This window comes from Rutilus rutilus (genome assembly GCF_951802725.1).
Source record: "Rutilus rutilus genome assembly, chromosome: 3".
Classification (NCBI taxonomy): Eukaryota; Metazoa; Chordata; class Actinopteri; order Cypriniformes; family Leuciscidae; genus Rutilus; species Rutilus rutilus.
The window spans coordinates 34,974,360-34,990,336 of record NC_140211.1 but is presented as its reverse complement, the minus strand read 5'-3'; the positions used below and the strand labels follow the sequence as shown (position 1 = coordinate 34,990,336).

Below are 15,977 nucleotides of genomic sequence, written 5' to 3'. Positions count from 1 at the left end.
TTAGTAGGACTATGCTGAAATAATACCTGAACGAGACTCATTTTAATGAACTTTATTTATTCTTTAAAATAAGAAATTTTCACAGGGGAAAAAGTATACCTAAATCCTCTACAAACAATTTCACAGAAATTATCCCTTCATCAAAACTTGTCTGGATTACTGTATAGGTCTACCACTCTTTTATATTTTGACACCCTCTATAATAAGCACTTTGAATAAACCTCCACTATTTTAAACTACTCAGTACGTTTGAAATCAAGAGACAAACTGCAGAATATTGGACAACCCCTTCTCTTCACATTTCTTTTCAATTCTAAGATTGGCAAATAAGCATTTATAAATGTCTCATGTGCAAGTGCCTTCAATTATCCACTGTTAGCTCCTGGTGTCCGCATAGATTCATGTTTTACCCATCAATTAAAAGTTTGGCAAAGCCCTTAAGTAAAATGTTGTTTATCAAAGTCCAATGCTCACGTCAAATACAGTGTGGCGGGCCCATGTTCCAATGTAAGAGCGTCATCTGGGGCGGAAATTACCACTACACACCCACAGCCAGCCAGCCAGAAACAACAGCAGGGTCCTCTGTGCTCTTCTCTTATCCTTGAGATGGTCTTTTAATAGGAATGTTCCACATGCCCCGCTTGGAGTGGAAATAGTGGTAAAAGTTCCTCAGTCGCAGTCTTTCTACCTCTAGTCCGTTCTGCAGAACCCTGAGAGAAGAGTGCAGATGTGATGGAGGAAGAGAGGCAAAAAACAGTAATTACACCAACACTGAAACTGAGAATTTTGGTAACACTTCATTTTACAATGTCCTCGTTACATGTTACATATTGTTACTGTAGGAATAACTCTAAATTAGTATGCACAATTACATGCAACTAAACCAAGTCCTAATCCTGTATAGTTCATTAATATTCCTCAGTACTTAAATGTATAACTACATCGTGACACTTAAAATAAAGTGTAACAACATTATGTTTTTGATTGATTGATTTCACATTCTTAATTAAGCCACACCTGTCTGTCACGGGACAGATCACATTCTAAGAAACCTTTAGACAAAGTTGAGTGGCTACTGAGTTTTGCTCCCAGGGCAATACTTTTATATCCATTTATTTATTCTGCAATGTATACAAAAAGAAAAGGACAGAGATGCAGTTTCTATGTTCAAAAAGGTAAAGAAATATCACATAATGGTTAAATCTGTATGGACCCTGAAGTTAAGATGAACTAACAATGAACAGTTGTATTTTTTTTATTAACTAAAGTTGACAAAGATAAAAAAATACTGTAACAAATGTACTGATCATTATTAAATAAAGTTAGCATAAACTAATGTTATTACATGGCTTGGTTGAATTTTAATGTAGAATGCGGTCTGTTATTTCTTGATAACAGACCGCTAAGTATAACACACCGTTGCCATGAAAAACAGACCATTGCTATGGACGCAGGATTCTAACCGCAGAGACGGAACGGACTACATTTTCTTTAGCGGAAGCAATACAATTGTTTTTAAATCAATAAACTCCTTTTTAAATCAATATTTTGTGTCAAACTATTGATTTATTTGGTAGGTAGCCATGTAATAAGCGGGATAATGTAGAGCGAGGCGGTTGTTATAGCGAATACAATGCCTTCAGGCTGATTCAAGACCCCTCCCCTGATCAGCCTGTCGGGGTTGTATTCGCTATAACAACAGCCTCGCTCTACATTATCCCTTACTTAATAGGACCTTATTGTACAGTGTTACCAAAGCCAATTGGCATTCCCAATAGAAAAAATGCAGTTACCTGTCGAGCAACTCCCAGTCTTCTCCTCCCCAGCGGTCTTTAAACTCCTCTGTGTTCATCCCACCAATTTTATCAAAATCTGATTTATAAATTCCAAACAAGCCAAAACCATTCACTTCCCAAAAGCCTGTGTGTGAAAATTGGAGACATAAGATAAATGTTCACTGGCAGTGGCATTCCCTCAGTCTCTGAAATTTATTCTAAACATATTTATTTCATTCCAATGTACACAGCGTAGATGCATATATTGTATAAAACAATTTAATTTGAGAATGCATTCATATGTGGTACCCTATGTGAGGGAAATCACATGAGGAGGCAGACTGCCTGATGTTTATATTGACCAATCAGAATGAATATTCAAATTGAGTAACATTATTTGTTTTTGGCAAAAAATATGTTTGACAAAAGCAACTGAGAAGATAAATAAATAATCAATTAGCCTGTCTCATAAATAACCAGATGTAACATTTAAAAAGTCAGCTTTTAATATCACATATCAATCCTGCTTATGGTAAAACACAACTGGTTAAATAAATTACTTAAATATGAAAATCTCCACACTCAATTATCAAAAATATTTGAAGTTCAAATTCTTCAAGAATCTCAAAACAAGTGAATAACAGGGCCATATAAAATTTGCTATAACAGTTTCTCTCACACACACACACACACACAATACAAAAATACATACAAAGTAAACTATAGGCATTATGTCTAAAGCAGAGCAATATGACTCCGTTTAAATACAAACAGGATTTGCGAGAAATAGAATCAGACACATTATGCACAGCTGGTGTTTAAGCAAATGTGTTGTGTATGTGTTTAGCAGCTGTCTCTAAATGTGCCTGTGTATATGTCTTACCATCAGGCTCCAGAGGTGAGCTCCCACAGTCCAGTCTCATGACGATGGGTGCGAAAGCCAGTCTGCCTTCCACACAGTGTTTCCTAATGGTCTCCAGGATATTGTGAGGGAAGTGGATGTGCAGGTCACACAGGAACACTATGCTGTGACTGTCCTGGAAATTACATGTTATACCATCACCAGTGTTGGGGGTAGCGTGCAACAAGTAAAATGCTTTGTGTAACCAACTTTTTGGAGAAAATGTATAAATATGTTACATAATATAATCACTTTTACATTTACATTACTTTTACATTTTTTTACAGTTTTTACCAACTGCTTACACACAAAATCTTTTCATGTCACACGATTTTTGAAACCTCTCACTCAAAGTACAAAACTACATGCCAAATCTTCAAAACCATAAGCTATTTCTCAGCCTTTGACTCAGTTTTCAATTGCATAAAACACTTTTTTCAAAACACTACACACAATTCTCTACTTAAAACACAAAGATCTATCAGGAAGTGACTTGCTTTCCTTTTCCAAACACAACCAATCAAAATGCTACACTTATAACACTTTCAAGTTCAAAACGGTGCGCAACGTTTTGCTACGGTTTCCGGGTTGAACGTCATGTTTCCTGGAAACGGCGTGCACCGGTGTGCAACGGGGTTTGAGATACGTTTTCTCTTGTTTGGTGGGTGTGTCAGAACTGCAGTCCAATCAGCAGCAACATGTATATAAAGCACGCGGTATTACAGTTTTTCTCGATTGCTTAAACACTATAACCAGGATTTTGAACTAAAATTTCAAAACCAAAATGTAATTTATCAAAAAGCACACCCATTTCCCTAAACTATAAACACTATTCCCTGTTTTGACACATGAGTCAGATTTGTTGAACTGTCACTGCAAAACTCTACACACAAATCCCTTCATTTCTCATTGCCTACACCATGTTGTCATTTATAAAGCACTAGCATTCAATATTGTTCACTTAAGTCAGCACAGCTTCAGCTCACTTAGCACACAATTACCCAAGTGGAAACACTAAGAGTCAAAATTTAACACACATCGATCAGAACCTTCAATAGATAGATAAAAGGGCCCGAATCAGTTTATTGAGTTTTGGAACAATGGATCCAGAAAGACATGAAGGAAGAGATCGAGGAGGGATAAGGAGGAGGAAAGACAAGCAGTCTCAGATGAAATTCAAGCCACTCTAGTTGCACATGTTCAATGGTATGACTATGAGGGAGGCTGGGCTACGAGTAAGGGCAAATTTGAGTCGCTTTACCGTCGCCTCGAGAGCCTTCAGGGAGGTGTGGTGGCAAACAAAATTCTATCACTGAATAAGAGACAAACATTTCCAATAGTCTTTGATGAGGTTTATTGTCTTGCAAGAAAAGGCCAGCAGTCGTACAGTCACACAGAGTGACACAGAGTGTGACAGTGAAGGGAGGGCATCCTTTCTCCTTTATAGTCTTGACTCCCAGAATGTCATCTTTCTAGGCAAATCATACGTGGAACATTCTTAGACGTGTTCATCATATTGTATCCTTGAGTGGAGGCCCTGCTGTCACGACCAACACTCTTAACCATTCCAATACAATTCCATATTAGAATAAGGTTTGTGTGTGCTCTTTTACTGTCATATGATGGTCACACACATCTTACTGTAAGTTACAGTTTTTCTCGATTGTTTACACACATTTTCTGAAAGCATGCCTCATATTCTCAGAACTCTACACACAAATCAAAAAACACACACACAATGGGCAAAACCCCTCAATTGTCCTGCAAAATGAAACTTTACATTCAAAACAATGTTATTTCTTCTCAAAATGGTATTTTGTTTTCAAATGACACACACAAACCATCATATGAATAGACATTTATAACAACCAGTTGAACACTGATGTGCTCAATGTAAAACATGATGAATGGAAAACACTTCTTCTCCATTTATCATAATGACTTAGGCCTTTTTTTTTGTTCAGTGTTACACTTACTACAGACAGTACATACATACGTGTGTTGTAAAATATTTGAGAATATTGTTTTTATACTCAGAACACACAAATACACGGTAACAAATATATTTTATTTTTCCCACAAAAACAATGTACACAGTGTACATCCCAACCAACACAAAGTTGTACATACAGTGGTCTACATACAATACAACAGAAGAATTGACTGTATACAGTTACAGTAAAAAAAAAAAAAAATCCAATGTTGGCATCCATTGCTCCATTGAAGAGCTCACCTGTGGCCCTTTCACGAATTCACATCTACATATAATAGTACAATAAGTTTATGCGTATCTGGCGTGCTGTCCGGGGAGAGGGCTCCGAGCTCGGAGTTAGGCCCGAACCCAGAGTACTCCCCCCAGTTGGTAAGTGTAGATGGAACTGGAAGTGAGGAGATGGGGTGGAGGAGGGATGCTGACAAACTTTCAATGAACAGAGATAGGTCTGCTGTGAATGTATACTCTGTCATTGAGTTGATTACTGATTAATCTCCAGCTGTGCATAATTTGGTTAATTATCTGAACCTGCTCCTCCCGAACTTTGTTAATAAAACATAATTTTATGCTAAAGCTCTGATTGCTAATTGTAAAACTGTGTGACGGGTGTTTGCCCATGTGATGAGTCAGTGTGCATATTTGAATGGCAGTGTGTTCCTTGTGAAAACAAGAGATTTTCTGCATGAAAATTGTGCCAAAAGCAGAGAATTGTGTGTAGTGTTTTGAAAAAAGTGTGTTTTAGAACTGCAATTTGAGTGTAAAGCAGGAATTGTGCTTGTAGTTTAGCAGAATTGGTTCAGGGGGTTGGTGAATGAGTTACATGTTGTGGTCATTGTGTCTCAAGTACCAGTATTTGTGTGTAAACAATTGAGAAAAACTGTGATATAAAAAAAAAAAAATGTTGTGTGTGTGTGTGTTGTACTGTGTAGTACATGAATGAATAAAAATGTGCCAATGTATCCATTGGTTGTGTCTTTTGTGTTCATCATGTGGGAAGGTTTGTGAGGGGGGGAACCACAAGCAACATAACTTACCAGTTTTGGAAATGTTGTTTTGAATGTATTGCACCAGTGTGTTAGACTATGTTGTAGTGTGTGTGATTTTGAGGGCTTGTGTGTGATGTCTGAGGGCAAAGTTTGGTTTTTCAGCAATAGTGAATGGTTTTGAGTGTAGAGCTTAATTTTGACCTGAAAATAGGATGTTTGGGGAACTGTGGTGAGACGTTATGGATCTGTGTTTACAGTTTTGAGAATACGAGTCATAGTTTCAAGAAATGTGTTTAAGCAATCGAGAAAAACTGTAAAGTGAACTCGCACAATGGGTTCAAGGAAAGTCATTTACAAATGTGTTCGATGCAGCTCGGTATACGCAACAACTGAGGATATTAGAAGACATGTTGGGAAGGGGAAGGGGAAGGGGAAGGGGAAGGGGAAGGGGAAGGGGAAGGGGAAGGGGAAGGGGAAGGGGAAGGGGAAGGGGAAGGGGAAGGGGAACCATCTCTGATGAGATTAGGGCAACACTTCTTGATCATGTAATCAACCACGGTTTGACCGTGAGAGAGGCTGGACTGAGAGTCCAGCCCAACTTGAGTCGATTTACAGTGGCGTCCATAATTCGAACCTTCAGAAATGAGAACAGGTATGCAACTATCTAATGACTATTTTAGCATTATAGTAATGTACTGTAAAATACGTATGACTGCATAGTATTGCATAAACATTTGTAACTCTAAGCCATCCATTTACTGCACTGCATTGAATGAATGAGGTTGGTTATCATGCTGTACTAAATTTTTTTGTAAATGGTTTACAGTTCCTATGCTGAACACATACTGTGTTTGAATTCTGTACAGAGTGGAAAGGCAAAGACATCATCGAGGACGAGGACGCTTGTTTACAGATGTACAAGAGACTGCAATTATAAATATGGTTTTGGCCAACAATGCAATTAGGATTCGAGAGATAAGAGAGCATATCTTGAATAATGACACCATATTCAACAACATCAATGCTGTAAGCCTGTCGACCATACAACGCATCCTCCAACGGCACCAAGTGACAATGAAACAACTTTACAAGGTGCCATTTGAGAGAAACTCTGACAGAGTCAAGAATCTGCGACATGACTTTGTAGAGGTATGTATGCAACACTACTTCCAGTACTTCAGACATACCATATTTACTCATCTGTATATCATTTTGTCTGTTACAGAGAGTATTGGAGATGGATGCCCATGTAATTCGCCACGAATTTATTTATGTGGATGAGGTTGGCTTCAACCTCACCAAAACCAGGCGCCGTAGGACAGAGGGCAATTACCAATGTCCCTGGACAGCGTGGGGGTAATATAACCATGTGTGCTGCCATCACTCAAAACGGGGTCCTCCATCACAATGCCACACTTGGTCCACACAACACCGGCCATATACTCACTTTTCTGGATGCAATTCACACAATGCTTGTCCCTGATCCAGATCAGGCGCCTGCTAGATTTGTGGTTATATGGGACAATGTTAGTTTTCACCGGGCTGTTCTGGTCCAAAACTGGTTTGCCACCCATCCACAATTTGTAGTTTTGTGCCCACCCCATATTCACCTTTTCTAAATCCCATAGAGGAATTCTTCTCAGCCTGGCGTTGGAAAGTGTATGATCGCCAACCCTATGCCCGCATGCCGCTTCTCCAGGCAATGGAGGACGCATGTGGGGACATAGAGGTTGCCTCTGTCCAAGGTTGGATACGCCATGCTAGGAGATACTTCCCTCGACGTTTGGCAAGAGAAAACGTATCTTGTGATGTGGACGAAGTATTGTGGCCAGACCCAGCTCGGAGAAGAGATGAAGCTTAGCACTGGGGACTGCACCCCCCCTCCCCCCCTGCCAATTCCTGGACCGGGACCCCACACACAATTTACTGTATTCTACTGTAAAGAATATACTTTTGGTTTACATGTTTATAGTTTTGTTGTATGCTAATGTATACAACAGTAATGTTTGGCCTAATAAATATTTTCTGTTTCTACATTGCATTGGCGTTTCCGGTGTACTTGTTACCCCTCTTAGCAGATTACTTTCACTGTAGAACATTGTATTGAAATGTAGATATAAGCCTATGAAAGACCAAAGAGCTTTAGATTTAGAACAGCAGTGTTTACATGGTATATCCAAAAATGTATTATTATGAAAAGTGTTTGCCATTTGATGCAAATGCTTCATTCTGACATGTGTTTATGGCATTTTGAATGCAGTGTTGCATTTTGAAGGAGATGTGAGGCATTTTGCATTTTGTGTGTGCAGTTTTGAGAATTGTGTGTAGAGTTTTGAAAAAAGGAGACTTAGTTTTGAAAACGTGTGTAAGCAATTGGTAAAAACTGTAAAAATTACATTCTGTTCTGTATAATTTATGGACAAATACAACCATAAACCTAATATTTCTCCATAATGTACAGTGTAAACAAAGATAACTGTAGCACATTTTGGACATCTTAATCACATTTAATTCAGTGTTTTTTTAATAATTATTTATAATGAATGAAAATTATTTCGAGTAAATCCTACACCATTTTGATTTCTCAATGTATACACTAAACTACTATTGCAAATTATGTCAGGTGGACAAAGATTTGCAACACCACCTTGGAACTAATAAATACCTTCTAGAATTAAAGAATTAAAACTTTAATTCTGGAAGAGTTAGATCTTCAAATCAGCTAAAAAAAAAACACTTTCCATTAAAAGTAATGTAATTACATTCTTGTAAAAGGCAATTAAATAACATTTTTAAGGAGCACCTTAAAAATATATTTTTTATAATAGATGTCACAGTTACATTCAGTTTTTGTTTTCATTCAGTCCCGCCACTTATGTGTTGCCATGGTTACTGATGTGATTAGTCCTCTTAGTTCAGCTGTGTCTCCTTGTTAACCTTTTTTGTGCCACTACTTAAGTTCCTTTGGTCCCTCAGTTAATTGTTGGTTGTTGTTTGTGCACTAGCACGCTGTTTTGTTTGTTGCTTGTTATTCTGAGTTCATAATAAATCTTATGTTCTTTTATAATGATCTTCGTCTTCTGTGGATCTAATTGTTACAGGCTGTTGACTCACAAATACTGTAAAATCTTTTATTTTTTCTTACCTTTATGTTGTCCACCCCCATCTGCAAACCAGACGATCTCTCGAAGTTCCCTTCACGTCTCAGATACTCATACCTACGCACACAGCCAAGAAAAGGAAAAAAACAGGGTTAGGTTCTCAAGTACAAACAGTTTGTGCGTCCAACAACAGGACTCGCATGAAGGCAAGGACTTCTAGAAGACATATGCAGGGAATCTGCTCTGCAGGTGCTCAGATAAAAGTGGAAAGAAGAACTTAGTATTCACCTAGGCACAGTGCTTTCCTTCAGTGCCTGCTCCACATCCATGTCATCGCTCTGGAAGTCAACGATGATCACGCTAAAATTCTCATCCTTGGTCTCAAGGTGCAGGAGCTCCATATCTGAGATAAACTGCTGCACCCAGCGAGCCTGATTCTTCACTGCCACAAAAGACAACTCAGATGAGTGGCTATGAAACCGTAAGTTTTAAGTATATTTATTAAAGTCTTTTATGCAAGGCTGCATTTATTATGTATTCAGAAAAACAGTAAAAAAAATGTGACAATTTAAAATAACGGTTTTCTGTTTTGATATATGTTAAAATGTAATTTATTCCTGTGATGGCAAAGCTGAATTTTCAGCATCATTACTCCAGTCTTCAGTGATCCTTCGGAAATCATTCAAATATGCTGATTTGGTCCTTGAATACAGTTTTGCTTAATATTTTTGTTTAAAATGTGATGATAATTTTTTTTTGGGATACTTTGATATAGAAAGTTCACGAAAATAGCTTTACTGTCATTGATGATCAAATTAATATGTCCTTGATCAATAAAAGTAATAATTTATATTAAACTTTTGAAAAGTAGTGTATCAGATTATGGCTATAATTTAAATAAAAAACAGGTCAAGTCAGTACCCATTTCCCAAAAATGCATATAAACAGGAATTCTTATTCATTATAAATACCTGGTACAACAAAGTGCACCATCACGTCATGTCTCCATTCTAACATGGCTGGCTGGCAGAGCAGGGGTTTGGCCCAGCTGGTGCTCCAGAGTGTGATGTTGTGCGTTTGGGTACTGGAGCCGCTGGGTGGAGGTTTTTTGGAGGGTCTATAGTGGGACGAGGGCATAGTTCCCTCTCTGCTCCCAATTCCCTCCTCATGTCGACTGCGGTGCAACAGCAGATAGATGTAGTCAGACAGGCGCACCACTCTTTTTCCCCCCTCCATCAACAATAGTTCCACCAAATAACGGTTGCCCCTGGCTGAATCTCTCCGCTTCTCTACGTTTACAATTCGGACCAAAGTGTAGATCCTGATAGAGAGGCAAAAAGAAGAAACAGTTAGAAAAAGAGACAGAGGTATTGTAAATAGAGTCAACTTCAAAGAGACAATGAGGAATATGTGCATGTAAAATATGAGCACATACTGTAACACCACACATCATGTTTAATCTAGTTGTGTCAGGGGTAATAAAGCTTTCCCATTTGTGATTTGATAAATCTGCATAAAGCGACCCACTGAGAAAGTGCTTAACAGCAGGAGCGTTCAAAATGTACATTTGAGCTGCAGGCTCAGCAGGAAAAACCCACACAAATATTTGAAGGGGTCATTTTTTTCACTGTGGTCCATATTAGTAGTAAAGTTGTCTACTTCTAAAATTATTCATAGTATTACAACCTTTCTTCTTCTTCTGCTGTATCTTTAAGACTATTTAAACTTTGCGTGAGAGGGAGGTGTCCGATTTGTGAACAAACTGTTCTTTTAACTCAGTTATTTTCATAAACTGGTTGATTTAGTACACAAAAACCTGAATGATTCCAATTATTGAGTTCAACTCATTGACTCATTGATCCAGTCATAGCAGTTCATCGAAGGTGAAGTAATCAACAACTAAAATAATTCTCATACAAAACTATTGAATAGCTTCAGAAAACTTCTATATACAGTATAATGGCCAGCTAATATGGAGATCTTTTATGGTGAAAAATAAATACGGAATGCACTTTTATTTTGAAAGGTCCAAGTTCATTATTTGTAAAACTGACAAAGAATTAACTAGTAGATCCTTCAAAATTTTGTAGAAGAAAGAAAATCATACTGGTTTATACCAACATGTAATTGTTGACAGTTGTTATTTTTGGGTGAACCATCCTTTAAGTATCTTCATTTGCTCACACACACGCTCACCCTCCATTCCGCTCGTTCAGCCTCTCCATGTACTGTGAGATCACATCAACGACCTCGTTCTCGGCGAGCTGCAGATTTCCTGAGATGTTACACCTCAGGTCGTTCCAGTCCGACCTCAGCAGCTCAAAGTCCACAGGATTCACGCTGAAGGTGCGCTGCCAGTTGATGGCCTCCTCTTTCAAACTCGGCCTCACTTGGGCCTCCTCATAACTGTACTCGGACATCTCTCCTTCTTCAAGACCCCTGCTCTGAGGAGCCATGTCCAATCCCTCAGGCATTTCCGAGATCTTTGTTGACTGCACCTCCGGAGGCCGGCTGTTCTCAGACGAGTTTAGCCCAGGGTGGCCTCTCTTTTCTGAGCTTGATGGGGGTACGCTGTCTGGATCTGATATGAAGGTGGTAGGGTCGCCCTTATTATGAGGCCCAGTCTCTGTAGGCAAGGAAGGATGGCTGTGCTTTAACAGGGCGGTTTGGGTGGAAGTCTTATGCCCCATTAAGGAGAAGTCCGGCCATGGGAGAGAAGCAGCGGCTTGGGTTTGTAAAGACCTCCATTTTGAACTTAAATCCACAAGCCTCTTGGTCTTTCTAGATTGATGAAGGAAGACACCAGGAAACACTTCCACAGGAGGCTTTGGTCTGCTTACTGGTGGACGGGGTCTAGTGATGTACATTTTGCTGGTATTAGTCTCTTTTTCCACACTGGTCCCAAACACAGGCTTGCCTGCGCTACCTATAATCCTATTAGCCAAAACATAGAGAGGGGACTTTTGAGGAAGCTTAAAGGGGGATCTTCCCTTCACAGGTGGACTAGCAGTTTCTCTAAGTTTACTCTTGTTTGGCAGTCCCGTGTCAGGGAGTTGCCATGTTAAAAAACGGCCTTTCTGAACCACTGCAGGTGTTTGGGAGTCCCCGTGCTCCTCGCTCGCTTCCATCTGTTCATTTAGAGACCCACTTTGAGACTCTAATGCACCTGCACTACCCTTTGCCTTTCTTTGCCTTATTTCTGTCATTTCATCATCCACCACCAGAGTGTGTTTATAAAACCTCCCCCCTATAGTTATTTTACTCCTTTCTTGCTCTTTTAACTGATTGTATTGCCTCTCGTGCTGTAAGACGTGGCTCTTTGAACCCGTGTCTAATCTATCAGGCTTTGAGGAGGCTGTAATCCGTGACGTCTGATAGGGTTGACTGGTCCTCCTAACTGGCCGGTTGCTGGAGTTGATTGTCTCCTCTGGGTCGACACCTTCTTCCTCCTCCAGGAAATCTGTCAAAAGAGACGAGCCCCATCAAACTAACACCCTTTAAATAATTAATATAATCTGAAATGAGAATTGCTTGCTACATGATTCAAGAGTCAGAGACATGTGTTGCGATGTTGATAGAAATCTACCGCTAATCATTATCATTTCCAGGCCTTTCAATAATGCTGTTGCACACAGCATGTTGCAGCAGTCCAAATTGTGTGGTAATTTTTGACACACAATGCACTTATGAATTATATATGAAATGGAGCCACTCACTACCCTTACGAAAAAGAAGTTTATTCAAGTGTTCTATTAGTATACTTCTTTTAAACTAAAAATAAGAAAGTATACTTTCAGTCTACTTTTTATATACTTCTCAGAAATATACTTTATGTTCTTCTCAGAAATATACTTCAAATTGCACTTAAGTATACTTGACTTATACTGACAGAAAAGTCTAAGTATATTTAGCCTATACTTGTTGATCAAGATATAATTAAAAGTATAATTAAGTATTCTAAGTATTTTTGGCTTGTACTTGTGTTTACTATTTTTAATGAGGAGCTTATTAAATACTTTTTTAAAAACATAATATTACACACCGTCTTATAAACTAACATGTTCAGCTTTATATAGTAACAAAGTTTCGGGTGGAATAGCTTATAGAGTAAATAAAATGAGCATGGAAAATAAGTTTATTCAAGTGTTAGTATACTTCTTTTAAACTAAAAAGAAGAAAGCATACTTTTAGTCTACATTTTACATACTTCTCAAAAATATATTAAATACACTTAAGTGTACTTGACTTATACTGAGAGAAAAGTCCAAGTAGCCTATACTTGTACTCAATCTTTTGATCAAGATATACTTAAAATTTTAATTATTCAAAGTATACTTGGCTTGTAGTTGTGTTAACTCTTTTGATCGAGTAGCCTATTAAATATACTTTTTTTACATCGTTTTTCATATACAGTCTTATGAAACTTTGTTTGAAAATATTGATTAAAGTGTTGCTATAAAACAGATATGTAAAACATAAAACAGAATCTCTGGATCAAAACACAGGAGAAGAAGAAGCTGAAACATGTGATAGAAGATTGCTCACTCAAATGTAAAATAATGTGACATCAAACATTAAACAGCTTGTAAATCAAAACTGCTTAATGTTTCCAAATGAAATGAAGTGTAGGCCTAAACCATGAAGAGAAAACGACTGTGAAGCTTTGGGGGTGTTGGACTCGATCTACTCCACCTGTGTTTTGATCATCGTTCTTGATCTGATCAAGGCGTAGTCTTTGACAAAAATGTGATTTTTCTCAACTATTTTCTCAACATTTTAACAAAATGTTCCCTTTCTTTATGAAACTTACTGACATTTAAGTGTTGATAAAAAAGGATGAAGCTAATAAAATGTTTTTTAAATTAAAGTAGAATTAAAGGTATTTTTCAAGTATAAAAAATAACATTTGAACATAGTAGTGTACTGCAGGCCTACTGCAAGTGCAAAAATTGTATATAAATAGTAAACTGTAAGTATAATGTTAAGTTCACTTAAAGAAAACTTATAGAATAAAACTACTTAACTAGTAGTTTACTGAGAGTACATTAAAAGAAAACTTGTAGAATAAAACTACTAAACTAGTAGTTTACTGAGAGTACATTAAAAGTAAACTTGTAGAATAAAACTACTAAACTAGTAGTTTACTGAGAGTACACTAAAAGAGTAAAAATAATATATAAATGGTAGCCTGGTTAACACCAGACCCTTCTCAGTTGAAACTGAGTGTAGGGTCTGGAGAAGCTACCGTAGATCAAATTCCTCTGGGCGCAATTGGATAGTCTTAAAAACAATCAGAACGATGAAGCACTGTAAACCCAGATTTTGTTTCTAATTAAACTTACGAGTAATCATTACTTATTCTTTTATGTTTAGTAAAAACCTGCTATCATTACTAAACAACATTAGTTGTTTGTACTATTTAGCTGAAAGATTCATTGCACTAATCATGTTAAGCTGAGATAATGTTAAGCTTCTGTAAGGGAGGGGCGTGGCCTATTTAAACAGGTGACAGTGCGCAGAGTGTGCCATTGCAAGTTTGAACCGAAGACGAACATTACCAGCTTAACTTATTACTAAACAGACTGACTTTATTTCTATCAGACGTCTACAAAATATCTTGTTGAGAATCAACAGAGGTTTAGATGTTGATTACTTATCGTTTCATTTGTAGTCACCATGATGGTGAAAGGTGTTGGCTTTAGTTGGGCTCTAGCCTTTGATATTTAAACATTATATTTTCTCTGGCTGCTATAACTGTGAGTTTAAAAGGCACAATAGTTATAGCAAAAAGCTAAGAGTAATGTGATCTATAAATCTTCTTCAGCATTGCTGCACTGTCAGCATCATGTTAATCCCTCCTCAAACATTTATGATTGGTATGCCGGAAGTATATATACATGATAAACTATAAGTATGATGTTAAGTTCACTTAAAGAATACTACTAGTTTAGTAGTTTTATACTACAAGTTTTCTTTTAATGTACTCTCAGTAAACTACTAGTTTAGTAGTTTTATACTACAAGTTTTCTTTAAGTGAACTTAACATTATACTTATAGTTTACCATTTATATATTATTTTTACTCTTTTAGTGTACTCTAAGTAAACTTGTAGTATAAAACTAATAAACTAATAGTTTACTGAGAGTACACTAAAAGAGTAAAAATAATATAGAAATGGTAAACTATAAGTATAATGTTAAGTTCACTTAAAGAAAACTTTTAGTATAAAACTACTAACCTAGTAGTTTACTGAGAGTACATTAAAAGAAAACTAGTTGTGCACTTAAAGTTTACTACTGTTACACTTATAGTACACTTAAACATATACTTTTATATACTTCAAGTGGGCCAATTTAGTCCCAAGCGGTATTAAAATAGTACACTTACAAGTTTACTACTAGTACATATTGACATTAGTATACTTACTACATAAAGTATACTTAAAAATATACTTGAACATTACTCAAGTATACTTCATAAAATGAACTTGAAGTATACTTTTTTTTCGTAAGGGTAGGGAAACTGCACCAGAACAAAAAGGTACATTGTGATGTTTTAGTTTTTAGTGATTTGTTTTAGTGGCTTAATGTAGGAACTTTGTACTAGGGGTGTTGTAATATGGCAGCATTAACGATAAGCATTGGGAAAAAAAATATTGTTCTCATGTTAATACTACGCATATGATAATATCTTAAATAACCCAGTACCAGTGTCTGTTTGACACTCCAACGTAGTAGGTGGCGGTAATGCACCTTGACGCTGTTTGCCACCTGTCATAACATGGGGGGAAAAGAAACGACGCAGTGTGTAGCTACTGCCGCACAAAATCATGTCAAAGGAGATGACAGACAAAAAAACTGTTGACTGCCTGCACCCCAAAAAAGTAAGTTCATCAGTGAGGGATCAACACTCAATTATTTTTGTCTTTTACAGTTATGGCTATGAACTCTCTAAGTTTCCCGACACTCATATTTTGAGTTTGACTCATTGGCCAAAAAAGAGAATCATGAAATTAAGTTAAAGATGAATTTGACTTGATAAATGGTTTTCAAGATTTCTATAGCTATCACAATAATATTATTACCACACTTTTTGGGGCATGGTAATTGTGTAGTGAAACTCTGATATTGTGCCATAATATAGGTTGTTGTATCAGTAAATCAAATGGTATCTTTCTAATAGTGTAACATAAACCATGTAATGATCCTAATAAAGTTGGTG

At 37.2% G+C, this 15,977-nt stretch overlaps 1 protein-coding gene across 1 annotated transcript in view; it reads right to left on the bottom strand.

The window, feature by feature from the left end:
- Positions 1-86: 86 nt before the first annotated feature.
- Positions 87-15,977, bottom strand: part of b4galnt4b (beta-1,4-N-acetyl-galactosaminyl transferase 4b) — a 122,105-nt gene continuing 106,214 nt past the window's right edge. The window contains exons 15-21 of the mRNA XM_084403938.1: positions 10,953-12,216; positions 9,728-10,077; positions 9,045-9,198; positions 8,801-8,873; positions 2,659-2,812; positions 1,794-1,920; positions 87-710 (exon numbers count right to left, since the gene is read on the bottom strand). Coding sequence (XP_084260064.1) covers positions 596-710; positions 1,794-1,920; positions 2,659-2,812; positions 8,801-8,873; positions 9,045-9,198; positions 9,728-10,077; positions 10,953-12,216 — 2,237 coding nt within the window. The 3' untranslated portion in view covers positions 87-595. The remainder of the gene's footprint in view (positions 711-1,793; positions 1,921-2,658; positions 2,813-8,800; positions 8,874-9,044; positions 9,199-9,727; positions 10,078-10,952; positions 12,217-15,977) is intronic.